This window comes from Lepidochelys olivacea (genome assembly GCF_965140295.1).
Source record: "Lepidochelys olivacea isolate rLepOli2 genome assembly, chromosome: 24".
In the NCBI taxonomy this organism is placed as follows: domain Eukaryota; kingdom Metazoa; phylum Chordata; order Testudines; family Cheloniidae; genus Lepidochelys; species Lepidochelys olivacea.
The window spans coordinates 10,070,560-10,090,348 of record NC_140434.1 but is presented as its reverse complement, the minus strand read 5'-3'; the positions used below and the strand labels follow the sequence as shown (position 1 = coordinate 10,090,348).

At 54.0% G+C, this 19,789-nt stretch overlaps 1 protein-coding gene across 1 annotated transcript in view; it reads right to left on the bottom strand.

Annotated features, from left to right (window-relative positions):
- Nucleotides 1-15,572, bottom strand: part of LOC311512199 (sodium/potassium-transporting ATPase subunit alpha-2) — a 51,637-nt gene extending 36,065 nt beyond the window's left edge. Inside the window, exons 1-5 of the mRNA XM_084613289.1 lie at nucleotides 15,417-15,572; nucleotides 5,098-5,202; nucleotides 2,590-2,649; nucleotides 1,458-1,661; nucleotides 275-388 (exon numbers count right to left, since the gene is read on the bottom strand). Of these exons, the coding sequence (XP_084469415.1) occupies nucleotides 275-388; nucleotides 1,458-1,661; nucleotides 2,590-2,649; nucleotides 5,098-5,202; nucleotides 15,417-15,428 (495 nt within the window). The 5' untranslated portion in view covers nucleotides 15,429-15,572. The remainder of the gene's footprint in view (nucleotides 1-274; nucleotides 389-1,457; nucleotides 1,662-2,589; nucleotides 2,650-5,097; nucleotides 5,203-15,416) is intronic.
- Between the last annotated feature and the right edge of the window lie 4,217 nt (nucleotides 15,573-19,789).

Here is a 19,789-nt window from a genome sequence, read left to right as displayed (position 1 = left end):
TGCTTGGTTGTGTGTCATAGGTCCTATATTGCTAGCAGTCAGTGAGGATCCTCCTCTAGCTCAGGAGGCTGGGCCTTAGGGGCAGGAAGACCCAGGTTCTATCCCCCATGAAGTGGGCACTCCTAGGTAGCTGTGGGTTTGTTGCAATCAATGTTTTGTAGCTTGACCATGACCCTTCCAGCCTGAGTTGCCTTTATTCAGGTGGTCAGTCTCCTCCCTTTCCATGCCATGTGGTGCCAGCAGGGTGCAGAGGATGGGAGAAGGGGGCTCCTACCTGTGGTACCATGTTTTTGAAGGAATCCATAATCTTGGAGCTCTTGGCCTCCTGGTAGTAGGAGAAGCAGCCAGTGACTATGACCACAGCAGCTAGCACCATGCCTAGGTACAGCTGGGGAGAGAAGGAGACTATTCAGACATAGGGGATTCCTTCACCCACTGCCGCAATGCAGCCGCCCCTGGGGTGGGACACGGCAGCTGCTTAACAGACGCACAGCGATGCTGCCCAGCAGTTTAGGACAGGAAGTGACAAATATCTGACCCTGTAAGGGGAAGTAGGTAATTCCTGGAGATGGAGTTTGGCCGGGCTAACACCCCCACTAAGATGAAAAGTCGGTTCCTTAATGAACGCAAGTAGCTGGGACTTGGGCTGGTGTCTCATCCCAAAGGCGAGGCCCTGGCCACTATGCTCAGTACTGGCTCCACGGGGAGAGCGCCCCCGACTCACCATTCCCTGCAGCACAGCGCCCCCTAGCACTGCACTGGAGCGGTGGGGCCAGCCCTGAGAGCGAAGGGAGAGCACCCCCTCCGGAGCCCCCTCCTCGCTCACTGCAGCACCTGCAGGTCTCCCGTGCGGGTGGGATGGCTGCCGAGGCAGAGCTGCCGCCTGTGTTACTACAGCTCTTATTTAGGAAACAGGGCTGAGTCGTTTTGGAGCCTGCTTTCAATGCCGGGGGACAGTGAACCGTTCCTCACCCATCCCCCAATGCTGGGAGTGTCCAGGTGGGACCAGTTCACCCCGGCTCTCTCTCCTTGGCCAGGAGATGCTGCTCACTTGGTCTGGGTTGAGTTTGGTGAATCAAAGCCCAGAGCTGACCGAACGGATGAGACCCATGGAGCCTGCGCCCAGGCCAGGTTCTCAGAAATCTCTGGGAGGCTGGGATGAGACTCTATGGCCCTGCCATGCAAAACCTGGTCACACCCCTTAGGTAAAACCAAGCCCCCCATCAAGTTCAGGCCAGACAGAGGGTTCCCCCTGAATCCCCACCACCACCACCGCAGCGTTAGGGGAAGGACAGAAGCAGGGGAGTTTCAGTGTGGTTCCATTTAGAGGTTTGTTCAACCCCCAGAAACTCCAGGTGTGGGGTGGAGAATCCAGCTGAACCCAGCCCTGGGACGCAGGCCAGAATGACTTGGTTCACCCCGCCCCTGTCTGATCTGCCCCGGGTCATGTGGCTCACGTTGTCGTTGGCTGGCTCATCCTCCATCACGGCCTGGATGCTGTAGGCCAGGAAGCAGAGGATGGCGCCGATCCACAGCAGGATAGAGAAGCCCCCGAAGAGCTGGCGGCAGAACTTGACCCACTCGGGGGTGGTCGGGGGGGGCGTGAGGGCATTGGGGCCATCCTGTGCCAGGATCTCGGCTGCGCGGGTGTTCGTCAGACCCTGCCCGGGAAGAGGGGGTTCGGAGGGATGGCAGGGGAGCAAAGGAGTGACACAGAACCCAGAGGAACGACAAAACGGGGAGGAAGGAGGAAGGGACAGAGAGAAAGAGCCAGTTACGTGCTACCAGGGTTCAAAGCACCCAAAGGCCGGAGGAGCCCCCATATCCCTGGCATTTCACACTGTTGGCCCCTCCCCACCGGACCCAGTGCACTCAGCAGCTGGCAAAGGGAACGGAGCCGCTACCCAAGGCTCCCTCCCCTGCATCACAGAGCCCTGTGGGGCCAGTTCTCCTGAATCCTGCACTGCCCGGTACAGCCAGGCTGGGGGGCAGGGGGAGGGGTCCCAGAGAAAAGCCCCTCCCCCACCCTGCCAAACCACTCACACTGCAGGGAAAGGGGCTTCATCTTCCCCAGGGGTCTGCTGGGGCTTCTGGGTGGGGAATCCCTCCCCCAGTGGGGCTTCTGGGGGGACCCTTCCCTGTAGATCTGAGCACCAGGTGAATGGAGCGGCCCAGACACTGCCCGGAACCTGCACCCCAGGAGCCTGGGAATCAGGGCCCAGACCAGGCTGACCCCACCCTAAGGGAGGGGTGAGGGCAAATTCTCCAAGATCTGCCAGGGGGTTGAGGTCAGATGGCGGGGTGGGGGGGAGAGGGGGAAGCAGGAGGGTACCTGCGATGGCTGATGCTGCAGTGATTGTCATCAGGCAGTGGTGTAGGGCAGGATGGCAGCGCAGCCTGGAAACTGGAAGGCAGGGAGCAAGGAGTGATGGGGAGGAGGGTGAGCGAAGGGTGGAGGGAGAGGGGAGGTGGGATGAGAGGGGAGGAGGCAAGAGGGGAGTGGAGGGTGATGGGGAGGGAGAGTGGTGGGGGAGAGGGCAATGTGAGGGAGGGGCACCAACCCACAGACACTGACATGTCCTGACTTACCCTGGACAGATCCACCTGGTATTTCCTGCCCAGTTCATCCAGAGACAGCTTGTGATCATCCTGCCAGGGGAGAGGTGGGGGAAGGTCACAGTGAGACTAGCAAGAAAGCTGAATGTCCTGGGAACAGAACCAGATCCAAAGGGCTCACCTGGCCTACTGTCCATGACTTCCTGGGGTGAGGCTGGCTCCCGGAGCCACCGGGGCAGAGAGACCCCAGCCACCCACAGTATACAGGAAAAGCAGATTTGGAGTGTAAGAGACACTGTCCATCTATGGTACCCACCCTTCATCCACCCACCCTCCTGCACCATCCGTCCATCTATCCAGCCAGCCATCTGCACCATCCGTAGAATCCTAGAATAGAATCATAGGACTGGAAGGGACCTCGAGAGGTCACCCAGTCCAGTGCCCTGCCCTCATGGCAGGACTAAGTATTATCTAGACCATCCCTGACAGGTGTTTGTCTAACCTGCTCTTAAAAATCTCCAATGATGGAGATTCCACAACCTGCCTGGGCAGTTTATTCCTGTGCTTAACCACTCTGACAGTTAGGAAGTTTTTCCTAATGTCCAACCTCAACCTTCCTTGTTGCAATTTAAGCTCATTACTTCTTGTTCTGTCCTCAGAGCTTAAGAAAAACAATTTTTCTCCCTCCTCCTTGTAACAACCTTTTACGTACTTGAAAACTGTTCTCATGTCTCCTCTCAGTCTTCTCTTTTCCAGACTCAACAAACCCAATTTTTTCAATCTTCCCTCCTAGGTCATGTTTTCTAGACCTTTAATCATTTTTTTTCTCTTCTCTGGACTTTGTCCACATCTTTCCTGAAATGTAGCACCCAGAAATGGACACAATATTCCAGTTGAGGCCCAATCAGCATGGAGCAGAGTGGAAGAATTACTTCTTGGGTTTGGTTTACAACACTCCTATACAGCCCAGAATGATGTTTGCTTTTTTTGCACCTGTGTTGCACTGTTGACTCATATTTAGCTTGTGATCTACTATGACCCCCAGATCCCTTTCTGCATTACTCCTTCCTAGGCAGTCATTTCCCATTTTGCAAATTGTCTTATTTACCTTATTATCTTATCTTACCTTATTATTTTCTAGGTGTTTGCAAATTGATTGCTTAATTATTTGTTCCATTATCTTTCCAGGTACTGAAGTTAAACTGACTGGAAATGGCCCACCTGATGATCACTTTAGATAAGCTATTACCAGCAGGACAGTGGGGTGGGAGGAGGTATTGTTTCATATTCTCTGTGTATATATAAAGCCTGCTGCAGTTTCCACGATATGCATCTGAGGAAGTGAGCTGTAGCTCACGAAAGCTTATGCTCTAATAAATTGGTTAGTCTCTAAGGTGCCACAAGTCCTCCTTTTCTTTTGACTGGTCTGTGATTCCCCGGGTTGTCCTTATTCCCCCTTTTATAGATGGACACTAGATTTGCCCTTTCCCAGTCCTCTAGAATCTCTCCCGTCTTCCATGACTTTTCAAAGCTAATCGCTAATGGCTCCGATATCTCCTCAGTCAGCTCTTTGAGTATTCTAGGATGGATTTCATCAGGCCCTGGTGACTTGAAGACATCTAACTTGTCTAAGTAATTTTTAACTTGTTCTTTCCCTATTTTAGCCTCTGATGCTACCTCATTTTCACTGGCATTCGCTATGTTAAAAGTCCAATCACTACTAGCCTTTTCATTAACCTCAGTGAAAACTGAAACAAAAAAGTCATTAAACACTTCTGCCATTTCCACATTTTCTGTTATTGTTTTTCCACCCTCATTTAGTATCAGGCCTACCCTGTCCTTGGTCTTCCTCTTGCTTCTTATTTATTTGTAGAATCTATCCACCCATCCATCCACTCACCCACCTGCACCATCCATCCATCCATCCATCCATCCATCCATCCATCCATCCATCCATCCATCCATCCATCCATCCACCTGCACCATCCATCCATCCATCCATCCATCCATCCACTCACCCACCTGCACCATCCATCCATCCATCCATCCATCCATCCATCCATCCATCCATCCATCCATCCATCCATCCACCTGCACCATCCATCCATCCATCCATCCATCCATCCATCCATCCATCCATCCATCCATCCACTCACCCACCTGCACCATCCATCCATCCATCCATCCATCCATCCACCTGCACCATCCATCCATCCATCCATCCATCCACTCACCCACCTGCACCATCCATCCATCCATCCATCCATCCATCCATCCATCCATCCATCCACCTGCACCATCCATCTATCCAGCAGCCAGCCATCTGCACTATCCATCCATCCATCCTTCCACCCACTGTTTCTGTCTCCTACTGCCTTGGTGTCTGATGCTAGGTGCTGATCAGAGGGGTGATCAGCGAGATCTAGCAAGGATGGGGGAGAAGCAGCCTCACAGCCACATAAGCGTGGGGGAGTGACCTGCCTTGGTGGGGAACACAGCTCAGCCCCCAAGCAGTGCTCATGGGATGGAGCGGATCCTTACCAGGTTCACCTCCTTCTTCAGCTCATCCAACTCCTTCTCCTTCTGCTTCTTCTTGCCACCACCATTCTCGGAGGTGGTTGCCGCCGGCGAATACTCCCTCCCAACCTGCCAGGGGAGGGGTGGGGAAGAAAGAGGGGTTGCGTTACCTCAGTGGGCAGGGGACCCCAGATGCCACACAGACCCACGGGGAGGAGAGAGACGCAGGGAGGAGGGGCATCCCAACCCACGGCAGCCACGCGGCACGAAGGTCACGGGCAGGCATGGGAGCCCAGGACTGTCTGGGCTGTGGTCACCCGCTGGTGGGCGAGGGGGTGCCAGTCTGTATGTTGGGAGCCCAGGAGAGGGGGCCCCTCACCCCTGACCTTTGGAGAAGTTTGGATGCCCACTGGGCCCATCCCCACTGCTGGTGGAGCCAAAGTCTGATCTTTGGCGATGCTCAGATCCAGAACTGGGTCAGAGTGTCCCCCTGGCAGAAGGCGCTGGGTGGCAAGTGGGAATGAGCTCAGTGCAGACAGAGCCTCCTCCCCGCCCCCCCAGGTCCTCAGCCAGGACTTCAGAGCAACCAACACAGAAGAGAACCTAGCTCTGGCCACCTGGCAGCTCAGGACAGCCCAAGTGTCCTGTCCCCGGATGCTCTGGGCCTCAGACAAAACCTAGGCAGGTCTCCAGGGAGCGGCTTCTCCTGCAGCAGGGTTGAGAGATTCCTGGTATCTCTCCCACACTCTTGCTGTGGCAGGTCAGGCCTGGGGGAGACGAGACCCATGAGTGGACGAGGGCGGGGTCGTGTTCCCCTCTCCATCCCAAATCTGGCTGCAAGAGATCAGAAAAGGGGGAGTACAGCCAGGAACAGGAGAATGGATGTTGGGCTGCACTGTCTGTGGGTCTCTCTGCACCAATTGCCTCTCATCTTACACTTAGATTGGAAGCTGTTTGGGGCTCTTTGTTCTGTCTCTTTGTTCTGTGTTTGTACAGTGCCTAGTGCCATGGGGTCCCGGTGCATGGGTGGGGCGCTGAGGTGCTACCGTAATACACCTAATAAATAAAGTGCAGCACCTAGCACCATGGGGTCCTGGTCTGTGGCTGCGGCTCTGACATGCTACCATAATACACCTAATAAATAACATACAGCACCTGGCACCATGCGGTCCTGGTGCATGGGTGGAACACTGAGGCACTACCGTAATACACCTAATAACATACAGCACCTAGCACCGTGGGGATCTCAGTGCAAGGGTGGCGTTCTGAGGCGCTACCATAATACAGACAATGACTGATCATAAGCATTGAGTGCTGGTGAAGGACACCGGTTTGACAGGCCTGGAGAGGAGGCTCCGTGTAACCCCAGAGCAGGAGCAGCCCAGGCAGTGCCGACTCCCCCCAACCCCCAACCATCCCATCACAGTGCTTCACCCATGGAGAAGGGACCTAGTCTCCATGGCCTGCTAATTCCACGGCCTCTCTGCCGATCAGGATTGGGGAGGAGGCGGTACCGCCCCAACACACTGGGCTGAGACCTGCCAACTCATTTCACAGTTAAGGCCATGACGCAGCTGATTGATTTGGGTGTCTAGAATGCTGCTGGACGCAGGTGTCTCTGTGTCAGCCCCAGCACTCAGCAAACCCCACAGCAAAGAGCCCCGAGCATCCCTCCCCAAAGGCCCATGTGGGGAGGCTCTGTGAGCGCCTGGATCCCAGGCGCCTGCCTGCTTCCAGGCCCAGAGGTTTAGCTACCATGGGGCTAGCAGCTCAAGCTACCTCCAGCTGTGGACCCAGGACACAAGGGGGGGAGGTGGGTTCAAAGAGCCACTAACAATCTACAGGTACAAGGCTCCTTTCCCCAGGTCCAGCTGCCCTCCCAGTCCAAGGCCAGGCTAGGGCCAGGAGCCCAGTGGGAAAAGGCTTCTGTCCTGTTGCCCAGCCCCTTACAGTCCCCTGAATTAGAGCTGGAGGGCTGCATTATAACCAATGCCCTAGGGGTAAATGGCTCCTCATCACCTTTGCTCTCCACAAGCCAGCCAGTCCTGCCCCAGGACCAGACTGGAGCCAGTGCCCCCAGAGGTGAAAAATACAGCCCACAAAATACACCCTTAAAGGGACACTGAGGATCAGCATTGGCCTGATGCCAGATCTGGGATTGCAGCATTTCTGCCTTGCGCCCAATGCCATGGGCCACTGGCCTTCCCCATGGAACAACCAGACGGGGTGGAGTGGGAGTGGGGTGCAGGAATGGATTATACCACGAACTCCTCCCCCCACTGCTGACCCACGGTGGGGTCTGTGGTGCTCAGCTGGGGCGGGGGAGATGCTGGATCTTTGCTGCGGTCTCCAGTTTGGGATGGGGCCAGGCATCGCCCTACAGCCCCTTGGACCGTTGTCCCAAGAATGGCCAGCGACAACACCCGCCTGCACTCCGGCTGTTGGCAAGGAGCCCAGCGGGGGAGCCGGGGCGTCTCCCCTGCCAGGGGGAAGCCGTTGCTCGAAACATGCTTTCGAAAGAGCCTGCTGGGTTCCCCAACCGATAGTACTGAAGAGCCCGGTGGCTGGTGGCACAGTCTGATGTGGGGCCCAGGACACCAATCAGGAGGGGCTGGCCGGAGACTGGCAGAAGGGAGTTTGGAGAGAAGCTACAAAAAGGGCGAGAGGAAATGAGCAGTTATGTTGGTTAAGCAGTGTGGCCTAGTGGGATTTGTGACACCTGGGTTCTGTTCCTGGCTCTGCCGCTATTTAGCCACTATTCTGAACTTGTACAGCACCTGGCTCAAGGGGACCCCATTTTTGGTTGGTCCTGCTCCGTGTCTCAGTTTCCCCACATGGGACAAATGATCCTGACCTTCCACTATAAAGCGCTTTGAGATCTATGCCTGAAAAATGCGCTAACAGGCTCATTACTCACCACGGGCATCAGAAGGGGGAGCTGAGCAGACATCTGGGGGCTCTAGTGGTCGGGTGATGAAGCCCCAGGCTCAGCAGCCAGCCTGCCTGTCCCAGGTGCTCTGGCTGATGGGGGTCTGGGAGGGAGGGGTGCTGGGAAGTTCACACTGATGGAGACTCTGACAGAATTTATGGCTGTTGGCTTCTTCTGCACACCTGAGCCTCATGCCCGAGGAAGGTCTTGGGAGTCAGATCGGCTCTGGAGGCAGGGGCTGCTCTCCAGCAGGCCAGGGTCACACTGGCTCGCCGCCCAGCGCTCAAACTGGAGCTGAGATGAGGAACTTTGGGCAACTCCCTCCCAAATGCAGGGCTTGTGGCTAACATGGGCCAGGCTCCTGGGTTCTCCTCTGAGCTCTGCCACTGACCTGCAAGTCACTTTCATGCTCTGTGCCTCAGTTTCCCCCTCTGCAAAGTGGGAATGATCCTGACGCCCCTCCCAGGGGTGTCTGGCTCAGCTCGCACATGAGTGTGAAGTGCTTTAAGATCCTCCGAGGGACAGGCAAAAGATCATGGCCCTGTGGATGATGGCATTCCCAGTGCCCCTGACCCCAGTCTGCTGGTGGTGCTCTGACGATGGCAGACTGCTTCTGCTCCATGCAGGAGCCCCAGGGCCAGAATGCCAGGAGAGAGGCTATTCCTATCCCACTATTCCCACGCGCAGCGGTCACAGGGAGTGGTGGGAATCACATCAGGATTCCCGCTCTCAGGAGCTTCCTGCCCCAGTTTATGAGCCCAGCAGCCCAGAGAGCTCGGGGAGGCAGCTGGTGTTTGGGAACCGAACTCAAGCCACAGACAACACATGGGGGCTGGGACCTCTAGCTGTCCTGCCAATGCTGCCCTGGCATAGACAGCGCTGTGCCCTGAATGCTATGCCAGTGACTTCACCCTCCCCAGGGACGCTCTGCCAAAGCAGGGACACTGAATTCCCCTGGTTCCTGCCGCTTTGGACTGGTGGCTGCTCCTTAGGGGGTTCTGGGATTCATTACTGCGGGTCCCCGGAAGGAGGGGCTGGGGTTGCTTGAGGGGAGACTGGCATGACCTGAGATGATTCCCCTGGCCCTCCCCGCACCAGTGGGGCATCAGGGAGCCTAGCGGGGCATGGGCCCCCATGGGCGATGTGGGGGTCGAAGACGGGGACTCGAGCACGCAGCTTGTGTGAGCGGGGCCAGGCAGCCGGAAAAGCAGCGTTTATTCAAAGGCAGAAAATAAAGAGGATCTCGGCTCTGTGCTGTCATGGAAAAGTCCTCCCAGTGCCAAGAACAACTGCTGTGAGCAAAGGGTCAAGTTACGGCGGGGGGTGGGGGGGTGGGAGTAGGATGGGGGGAAGGGAGGGAGGCATTGAAACTGTTAGGTACCCTTAAAGCAGCCACAATTTGGGGAGAGTCCTGGACAAGGCCAGCCTGCCAACTGCAACTCCCCATGTAGCATTATGGTGCATTTCCAGAGCATGTCTCCCTGCCCCCAGCCACGACTATGGGGTGCATTCTGCACAGCCCCAGCTATGATTTGGGGGTGCCCTCTTCACAGGCCCCGCTGGTTTCTGCCCCAGGCTCTGGGCCTCTCCCTTTCCCCTGTATCAACAGAAGCGGAAGACTTTTCCCCGGGGATGGGGGCGGGGGCTCCAGCTCCAGCATGCCGGGCTCCCACTCCTCCGGCTCCACTCCTGGGAACTGCCTGTAACAGAGTGAGAGTGAGGGGGACAGGTGCAGGCCCAGGGGGGTCTGCTGCAGCGCAGTGAGAGCCAACCATTTCAAAGGCAGCCCGAGCCCAGCCCCCCAGCCCCAAAGCTAGGCCGTGAGCCTGGGTCTGGGTCAGCAGGCTCCTTAAGAAGGCGGGGTAGGAGGCTGGAGTGCACCCTCTTAAAGGAGTCTCAGATTTGCCACTCCAGATCACACCCCCTGGCCCATCTAACCCAGCAGCCCCCTGCTCTGGATCAGGCCACCTGGCCCCTCTGTCTAGTAGCCCACTTTCCTCCACATCTGGACAGGCCACTGGTTCATACATGCAGTAGCCCAGCGTCAGCAGCTGTCAAGATACAACTTTCCTGCCCAACATCCCTCCTCCCCCTGCACCTGGCCACGTAGGCAATGAGAGATCCTTCCTGACCCCTGCAGCTCCCCACCCTGCAGCATGAGAGTCGGTCACCCCACCCTTGGCCCCTTTTGCATTTTACAAACATAGCTCCTGCCCTTTTTGGCTCCGCCTATGTGGGTGGCCCCGGTAGCCCAGTTATGGCACTGTTTGGTGCTGCCAGTCCAGGCAGAATCTCACAGTCTTGGGACACAGCCGGTCCCCAGGGCGACTCGATCAGTTTTGCAGCCCAGACAGGGGCCGTGTTTGACTGGATCCTATGTGACTTGGTGAGGCAGATCCAATTAGGGAATGATTTCCTGGGGTTTATGACCAGGGCAGCAAGGAGCTGGCTCCCCGCACCCACCCCAGGGCAATGCCAGAGGGTGCTGGTCTGGAAGGGAAGTCATGTCTGTCTCCAGAGACCGGAGGAGAGTCTGAGCCAAAAATCCCCCTGTAGGAAGAAAGAGAGCAAGGAAGAAAGCGTCTCTCAGGCCATGAATGGGGAAGGGAGAATAGAGCCTCCTTTCTGCTCCATATAAAGGGCTGAATAGTCCTGGCACTTCCCAGGCACTTCCCAGGGTTCATGGGTCCTGCCTGTGGTTTCCATGGCTCTTCGGGATCCTTCACCGTGCGGAGAGGAGATAGCTAAGGAGCAATCTCTTCTGTTTGACCACCCCTTGCTCCCAGCAAAGATCCCAGAGCACCTTCCAGGATCTGCTGCCCCAGCTGCCGAAACGCAGCCCCCTCTGGGGGTGGATGCAGCAGCCAAGCGGAACAGAACCCCATGCCCATCTGTGTGTGGGCAAGGCCTCCAAGATTAACACGCTGCCTCTTGCCATAAGCCGCCTTGGATCTTTAATGACCATGGTTAGGCGAACATTACTTAAAGACGGCACTTACAGCCAGCCACCCCTGCCATCACCAGCACCACCCCCTAAGCAGCCAGCCTGGACCTTGTCCTGCTTTGGGGGCTCTGGATTGGGGGCAGAAAAGCCCCCCAAAGCTGGGCTGGTAGAGGTGGGAGCCCCTATCTTTCAGTCGTAGAGGCTGGATTACCATGACATGGTACATCTGGTATATCTCTGGGAATATCACCCCACCCCCCTTGTCCCAGCTCTCTGCCCCCTCCCTCACAACCTCCAAGTGCCAAACGATGACCTATAGAGGGACTGTCGAGCAGCAGGAGGAGACCTGGCAGAACGAGCCTCTGCCTGTAGTCAGTAGCACAGGTGAGTTAGATGCTTTGGGCCCTATCCTGAGCTCCTCATGTCCCCCACCCCCAGTCTCTCACTGGGCGCACTAGCCACAGGATTGGGGCCATTACAGGAGTTTCGCTCCTTCAGCCAGCCATGCTCATGGGGCTGCAGTTCTGATCCCGAACACTAGAGGGGGGCCCAGAGCTCCAAGCTGGGATTTACATGGGGCCAATGGCCTGGAAGAATATTACAGGTCCTAGACCCCCACACACTGCCCCAGCTGTGCCTTGCCTCTTCCAGGTGACTGGGTGGGGCAGAGACCTATACAGGGAGTTGCTGGGGGCCAGATGAGAAAAAGCCCCGACTTGGGGAGCTTACATACACCTGCACCATGCCCAAGGTACAGAGCTGGACTGTACCAGGACTCCTGGGTTCTGTTCCCAGCTCTGGGACGGGAGCAGGGCCTGGTGGTTGCAAAGAGTGTCACAGGACTCCTGGGTTCTGTTCCCACTTCTGTGACTGACTGTAGTGAGAACTTAAGCAAATCGCTGCTCGACTCTGTGGCTTGGTTTCCCCAGCTGGAGGGGACCACACGGGGTGCTGTGGGGTTTAATTAAAGTCTGCCCAGAATGCCAAGAGTCTCAAGGGGAGGGGGCTCGAAAAGGGTCCCGTGCCTTCAGTAGGGTCCTTTCACTCACCCCTGAGACTCTGGCAGCCAGAGCCTGACCTACGATGGAGTTTGGATCCGAATCCCCACCTGAGCCCTGTCCACTGTGCCTTTCCATAGATCTCCCCTAAGCCAATGATTCCCAGGGTTGGGGGTCAAGACGTGACCCTGTGGCTCATCTACACCGTCCTCCCTCCTGCATCTCTTTCTAGCTGGCATCTCTTGGCAGGCAAGTGCCATGCCCGGGTGGCTGCACAGAGAGTTGTGAGTGAGGCACCAGACCCTGAGCTTTAGGGGCCACATCTGCCCAGCAAGAACTGTCTAAATTCCCCAAATCCTGTCCCAGCGGGCACTGGGCTCAGCATGACCCTGGTGTGGAGTCTCTGAATGGGGGGGGGGGTCACATTTCTTTTGGTCCCTCGACAGCCCCAGTCAGGAGTCTCCCCGAACACACTGCAGTACGCTCATGTAATATTTCTTTTGCTGTGGCATCTGGCCGGCTGTCATTTTCAACAGTGCAATGAACTGGCTAGTGCATCTGTGCATGACTGCCTTCAACTGGCTGGGATCCCAACTAATTAGCTGTGTGTCATAGGCTTCATACTGCTCCTAGGTAATGGGGATTCTCCTTTTGCTCAGGGGTTGTTTTGGAGCAGGTGGATCAGAGTTCTGATCCTGCTGCGGATGTGAAGTTTTCAGGGGTGCCACGGAACACAGAAATGTGACAATTGGGGCAGTTCTCACAGAGAAATAACAGTGAAAAACTGCATCCTGCTTCATTTATGTTTCCTCTGACCCCAAAAGCGTCACCAGAGCAACAGCTGTGAAATCTCTTCTTGCAAGATGCTGTATCAATGCAAGATGTTGTTATTCGGTATTTATGTAACTTTTCAAAAAATGGGTGGTTTTGCCACAGAAAATTTTGAGGAAAACAGACCAAAAATTCCTTTTCATCTACATTTTCCATGGGAAAATCATCTTTTTGTACCAGAAATTCAAATAACGAAAAATGAGCTCAGAAAAGGGGAACAAGTGCTTTCTTGGCCAAAATATTTCGGTTTTCAGGTTTTTTCAACAGGAAACGGCCAGAAAATGTCCGGCAAGCCGACCCTTTGCACAAAAAATTATATTGAGTCAAAAACCCGATTTTCCGCTGAAAATAAATTTCACCGGAAAATTTTCAGCCATCCCTAAGTATTGTAGCTAGAGCTAGTCACATGGCAAACCTCTTCAAAGGGCTCCGGATAATAAAAGAAGGCTAAATGCTATTGAAGGCTCTAATCCTGTGCTGAGCTCTGTGTGGGCAGTTCTATGCACCCACATGCAGACCAGGTTCTATCCCCTAAGCAGCACTTATTGTAGGGTTATGACCACTCTTAGCCCTGTATGTTTCCTATGCATGTCTCCTTGCTGTCCCCCCATTCTGAGCCCTTCCTGTGGGCACAGGAAATTGTTTTCCCCATTGAAGCTGTTTAAAGAGAAGAGTTATTTTTCAGGCACTGTGGTTTTCATTCTCCCTTCTGTATAAGATAATTGCTTGGCTGAAAAATATTATTAAAATAACCCTGCGAAATCTTCTTTGCCCCTCCATGGTGCCTCCCATTTGGGAACTTCAAAGGTGAATGAAAATTATAACAAACCTGTGATCATCTGGGAACTTCCCAGCTATGGGGCTTCAGAAGCACAGCAGGGATGGAACCCACACCTTCCAAGGCCTAGCCCCCCTGCCATCTGAGCCAGAGGCGAATCTCCACAAGCACTATAGGATCTAGGATACACAACTGATCAATTCTGGATCCACTCACCAGAGGGAGAACAAACGCATTAGACAGTTGGTGACACTGAAGTGAAGTAGCTTGCCCAAGGTCACACCATAAGTCAGTGACAGGATTGGGAACAGAACCCAGGAGTCCTGACAGGGCTGCTATACCCACTAGACTCCACTCTCTCCTAGAGCTGGAGCCAGGAGTCCTGACAACCAGATCCCTGCTCTGATCACTAGACCCCATTCATCTCCCAGAACTGGGACCAGAACCCAGGAGTCCTGACTACCAGTTCCCTAGTCTACGCACTGCCTTCCTAAACTGTTACTTCATCAATCCTTCTTCTAAACACTGTTTGCTGTATCGCACTTTCCCCATGTTTTCTTTCAGGTTCCCGTGAGTCATGTGTTAGGAGCAGTGTATAAATCTAGTTAATGAATTCATGCTCCACAAAAGTTCCCAGGCTTTGGCATTTCCTACAGATCTGGCTGTTCTACATACATAAATAAATCAACCCACTCTGCAGTTGAGCTTCTGGGGAACTAATTAGCAAAGCAGAGCGAGGAGTTTGCCGTTGCAGGTTGGAGGAATTCTGTTCTGCGTTTCAAGGGATTTGGGGCACATGCCCCTCTCTCCTCAAACTACCCCACAATGCGGCAAAGCCCACCTGTGATAATGCAAGGGGGGTTTGACGGCTGGGCTGGATTGCTCCTTCCAAAATGTCATTCGTGTCTCAACAGCTTTCGGGAAATCAAGGAGGTTTAAGGGGCAGTGGAGTGGAGCCAGCTTGCACCAGTTGGGGTATTTTTTAATACCAGCTGCAAAAAGTTCCCGAAGAGCTGAAAACACCAGCGGGGAACCCCACTTGATTCAAACAAACTTCCTGGCTAAGCCAGCTCTCTGATCCCAGCGGTGGCATGCAGAGGACAGCTGAGCTGATTTTGCTTTTGGAATGCAACCTACGTCTCCAAATAATCCCCGGGGCCAATGCCCTGGCCAACTCCTTCACCCCCACCTGGACTCTGACCCAGCCCTGGCGAGGGGGCTGTTTACCCAGCGGTCACATTGTTTGGTAAGTGGTACCCTCCGTCGGATTGTTCGCTTGGTTGCAAAAATGTTTCCCTGCAGTGAAGGGGAGGGGGTGGATTGGAAATGGCAATTATGGAATGAGAGACCAGGCCCGGTGCAGCGGGGTGCCCTGCCCAGTGCTTAAGTTGTAATGAAAGAGGTGCCAGGGCTCAAGCAATTTTTTTACATTCATAATTGATGCAGAAAGCCCAGAGGTGCCGGGGCTCTGAACTGCCAAGCCCAGAGGTGCCGGGGCTCTGAACTGCCAAGCCTAGAGGTGTCAGCACTCAGCCCTGGCACATATTAAGCACTGGCCTTGCCTGCCCTCCAAGCTGCACAAACAAGCCCCAGAAAGGTACATCCCCACGTTCCCCCTCCTTTGGTGCTGCTTCACTCCTGTCTCAAACTTGGAAGCTCTCCAGTCCCTCGTTCCCCCGTCGCGTAGCTGAGGGCAAACTCGGGTAGACGGAGTTTACCCACTTCTCCTTCGGGGAATGTGGCGTTTAGTTTAGGTTCGTTTACCCGCTTCTTTTTCTACCACAGCAGCACTGTCGTCTTCAGTCCCATTCAAGACATTCCCAGCACGAGCCCCTTAAAATGCACTCAAAGTGTCCTACTCACCCCTTTCCCCATCTTTGTCAGCCCGGGGCGCCGGGGGATGGATGGAAGGAACGCAGGAGGAGGAAAGGAAAAAGCAGTCAATAGAGGAGACTTCCCAGCTTTCTTTAAATAGCTCCCTCCTTCACCCCTCTCCTTCTCTGGACAGGGCCACTTGTTGAAACAGGATCTTGGGTCAAGAGAAACTCCACCCTCCTCCCACCCCTTTCTCTCACCCCCCCTATCCCCCCCAAGCCTTGTGTCGCTGATCCACTAGCTGGGGAGAATCCGGGGCCAGCAATGTGCTGAGCAATGTCATGATATACACAGCCCGCCCCCCGCCCCCTGCGTCTGTCTGTTGGCTGTAAGGCAGAACTCTGTTTGGGAAGTCAAAGGGCTGCATCAAGTCCCCCTGGGCTCCAGCTGACTGTGATAAATGAAGTGCTCCAGCCTCCACACTCAGGGGCTTAGTCGGGGCTTTTTATGCACTTCCCGAGAGGAACAGATGTGGGTTTGTTTGCAGAGTTTGGGTTATAGATCTCTGTGAGTTGTGGGGGCACGCGGAACGCATGAAATGGACGATGCACTAAGTCTAGGCCTATCCTTCCACCAGCAATTTATCTGTCCATCTACCCCGCCCCCCACACCCCCATCTCCTCCTCTTCCAGCTGTACACCCCTCTCGGGCGATCCCCCAGACGGTTATAGGGAAATTCACAGGCAGTGCTCATGTCACCTCTCCGTCTCTGGTGCCGCTGTCGCAGTGGCCCGGAGTGGTCCCCGAGGCTGGGAACGGCTCGGGGACTTGGCCCAGGCCCTGGTGCCGTCTATGCTGTGATGTGACTGGCTGTGGGGAGCTGCTCAGCTGCTGTCTGGGCTGTCCCCGCTGGGTGGACACCAAATCAAAGACCCTGTTCTGCCAACGTCTGAGCCAGGCCGGTCTGCTGGGTGCGGCACAGTGGGGGGAATCAGGACTCCCAGGTTCTACTCACGGCTCTGCTTCTGCTTTGGGCAGTCCCCTGCATGCTCCGTGCCTCAGTTTCCCCCGATGCCATGACAGGGAGAGTCGGGGGTTTAGTCCATGCCTGTGTATGAAGAGCCCTGTGCTGGTAGCTGCTAGTGAAAGTCTGAGGGCTGTTATCTCTCCCCACCCCAGTGCCGAAGCCCCTTCTCTCCAGGAGGCCCTTATCACAGATGGACCAGCCACTCTAGAGGCACAAGCTGGCTCAGGATACAGAGAGCCCTCACTGTTCAGGGGAGACCAATCACAAACCATCAGCACCCAAGTGGAGTGGCATTGCAGCGTCTGAAGGGTGCAGAGTATTGAGGACTGTCCTTGAATTGCAAGCAATCCCTTTACGAGTGTGGAGGGTGACGGTGGAGGGGTTCCTGGTCCTGCTTGCAGGTTAGGGGCCTTCGTAGGGAAACTTGCAAATGGTGATGGGCAGTCAGGCTGGCCCGAACCAGCCTAGAGCATGGTGGGGTGAGTGGTGCCTCTCTTCCTTAGGGAGCAGCCTGCTTTGTCTCTCACAAATTCCTCAACTTCAAGGCCAGAAGGGACCATCATGATCATTTAGTCCAATGTACTCAGACCTCAGTGGTTCAGGAGCCAAATTAGCGATCAGCATTACGCAACAGAGCCAGAGCAGTGTGAATTCATGGTTTCATTTACTGTAGTACTATTCATATTTAAACAGTATGATGGGGAAATATTTAGTTGATATAGAATATTATTATATGATATATACATTATTATATATATATATATATACATATTTATATTATTCTCACAGCAAATAAGTTGATAACTTAGGGCCAGTTGATATCTTAATTGGTTAATAACTCGGGCCCTACCATATTCACAGTCCATTTTGGTAAATTTCACCGTCAGAGGCTTTCGAAAATCTTAAATTTCATGGTTTCAGATATTTAAATCTGATATTTCATGGTGTTGCAACGGTGGGGATCCTGCCCCAAAACAGGATCATGGGCCGGGGTCGCAAGGCCGTTGTAGTAGGGTCACGGTATTGCCACCCTTACTTCTGTGCTGCACTGCCTTCAGAGAGGCAGAGCTGGAGAGCAGTGGCAGCTGGCTGGGTGCCCCGCTCTGAAGGCAGCGCCCTGCCAGCAGCAGCGCAGAAGTAAGGGTGGCCTGGTGTGGCATTGCCACCCTTACTTCTGCACTGCTGCTGGGGGTGGGACTGACCCAGCCCCGGGGTGCCCACAGCCCCCGCCCTGCCCCTCCCCAGCGCTTGGGGATTAAAAGGGCCTTGGGCTGGCTGCGTGGTGACCACAGCAACCCTCTGATCACGGCGCCCTGGGCAGTCGCCCACATCACCCACCCATAAGGTTGGCCCTGCCCCCGCTCAAAAAAGTGACAACTCCCCTCCCCACCATGCCGCCCTCACTTCCTTCCTGCTGCTGGTGGTGCTTCCTTCAGAGCTGAGTGCCTGGCTGGCAGCCACCATTCTCTGGCCGCCCAGCTCTGAAAGCAGCACAGAAGTCAGTAAAGGTGGCAATACTGCGAGCTCCCTCCAATAGCCAGATTTCACAGTCTGTGACATGTTTTTCATGGCCGCGAATTTGGTAGGGCCCTATTAATAGCATAGGAAAAGCATCCTGGTTGGTTAATAACTTAGATCAGTTAAAAGAACAGGAGTGGCACCTTAGAGACTAACAAATTTATCTGAGCATAAGCTTTCATGGGCTAAAGCCCACTTCATCAGATGCATGCGGTGGAAAATACAGTAGGACGATACACCGGACCCTCGCTATAGCCCGGGGCTTGGGATCCATGCGCGGTCCCACATTAACGCAGGGGATGCATTGTCATGAATCCCAATTTAAATATTTAAATGTGGGATCCATCGCCGCGACCACGCTATAAGCGAATCTGCTCTACAGCGATGCGGGCGATAGCGAGGGTCCGGTGTATATACACAAAGAACATGAAAAATGGGTGTTGCCATACCAAGTCTAAAGAGACTCATCGATTAGCCAAACTCGAACAGCTTAATGGGACTAAATCGGGGGGGGGGGGGCGGGTAATCTTTATCCAAGAATATTAAAGGAATTGGCACATGAAATTGCAAGCCCGTTAGCAAGAATTTTTAATCAATCTGAAAACTCAGGGGTTGTACCGTATGACTGGAGAATTGCTAACATAGTTCCTATTCTTAAGAAAGGTAAAAAAAGTGATCCGGATAACTACAGGCCTGTTAGTTTGACATCTGTAGTATGTAAGGTCTTGGAAAAAATTTTGAAGGAGAAATTAGTTAAGGACATTGAGGTCAATGGTAATTGGGACAAAATACAACATGGCTTTACAAAAGGTAGATCATTTCAAACCAACCTGATCTCCTTCTTTGAGAAGGTAACAGATTTTTTAGACAAAGGGAATGCAGTGGATCTAGTTTACCTCGATTTCAGTAAGGCATTTGATACGGTGCCACATGGGGAATTATTAGCTAAATTGGAAAAGATGGGGGTCAATATGAAGACTGAAAGGTGGATAAGGAACTGGTTAAAGGGGAGACTACAGCGGGTCACGCTGAAAGGTGAACTGTCAGGCTGGAAGGAGGTTACCAGTGACTTCTGGGTACTCTTCTGGCTCTGTCAATCTTTCTTCACTTCAGCAGGTGGGTATTGTAGTTGTAAGAACGCTTGATAGAGATCTTGTAGGTGTTTGTCTCAGTCTGAGGGGTTGGAGCAAATGCGGTTGTACCGTAGAGCTTGGCTGTAGACAATGGATTGTGTGGTCTGGTCTGGATGAAAGCTGGAGGCATGTAGGTAGGAATAGCGGTCAGTAGGTTTCCGGTATAGGGTGGTGTTTATGTGACCATCGCTTATTAGCACTGTAGTGTCCAGGAAGTGGATCTCTTGTGTGGACTGGTCCAGGCTGAAGTTGATGGTGGGATGGAAATTGTTAAGATCAGTTAATAATTAAATGACACTGTGTTAATATAATGGGCTGCAAAGATCCGCAGGAGACGCATTAAAGAGACACTTGCAGCTCGCGAGCTGCAGTCTGAGCACCACTGATCTAGTCTGATGTCCTGCACGTAACAGGCCAGAGAACCCACCCACCTGCTCCACCACTAGGCCCAGAACCTCTGGCTGAGTTACTGGAGTCCTTGATTTAAAGATTTCAAGTTACAGAGAATCCCTCATTTACTCCAGTTCAAACCAGCAAGTGACTGTGCCCCATGCTGCAGAGGAGGACGAGAAACCCCCAGGCCTCTGCCAGTCTGAGCTGGGGGGGGAAATTCCTTCCTGACCCCAAATACGGCGACCAGTTGGCCCCTGAGCATGGACTTCAGGTTACTGTGTGCTCCCGTTCTGAGTTATGAGGATGAAAGTGGGGTTATATTGCAACCTGCCAAGATGGTATTTTTAGCT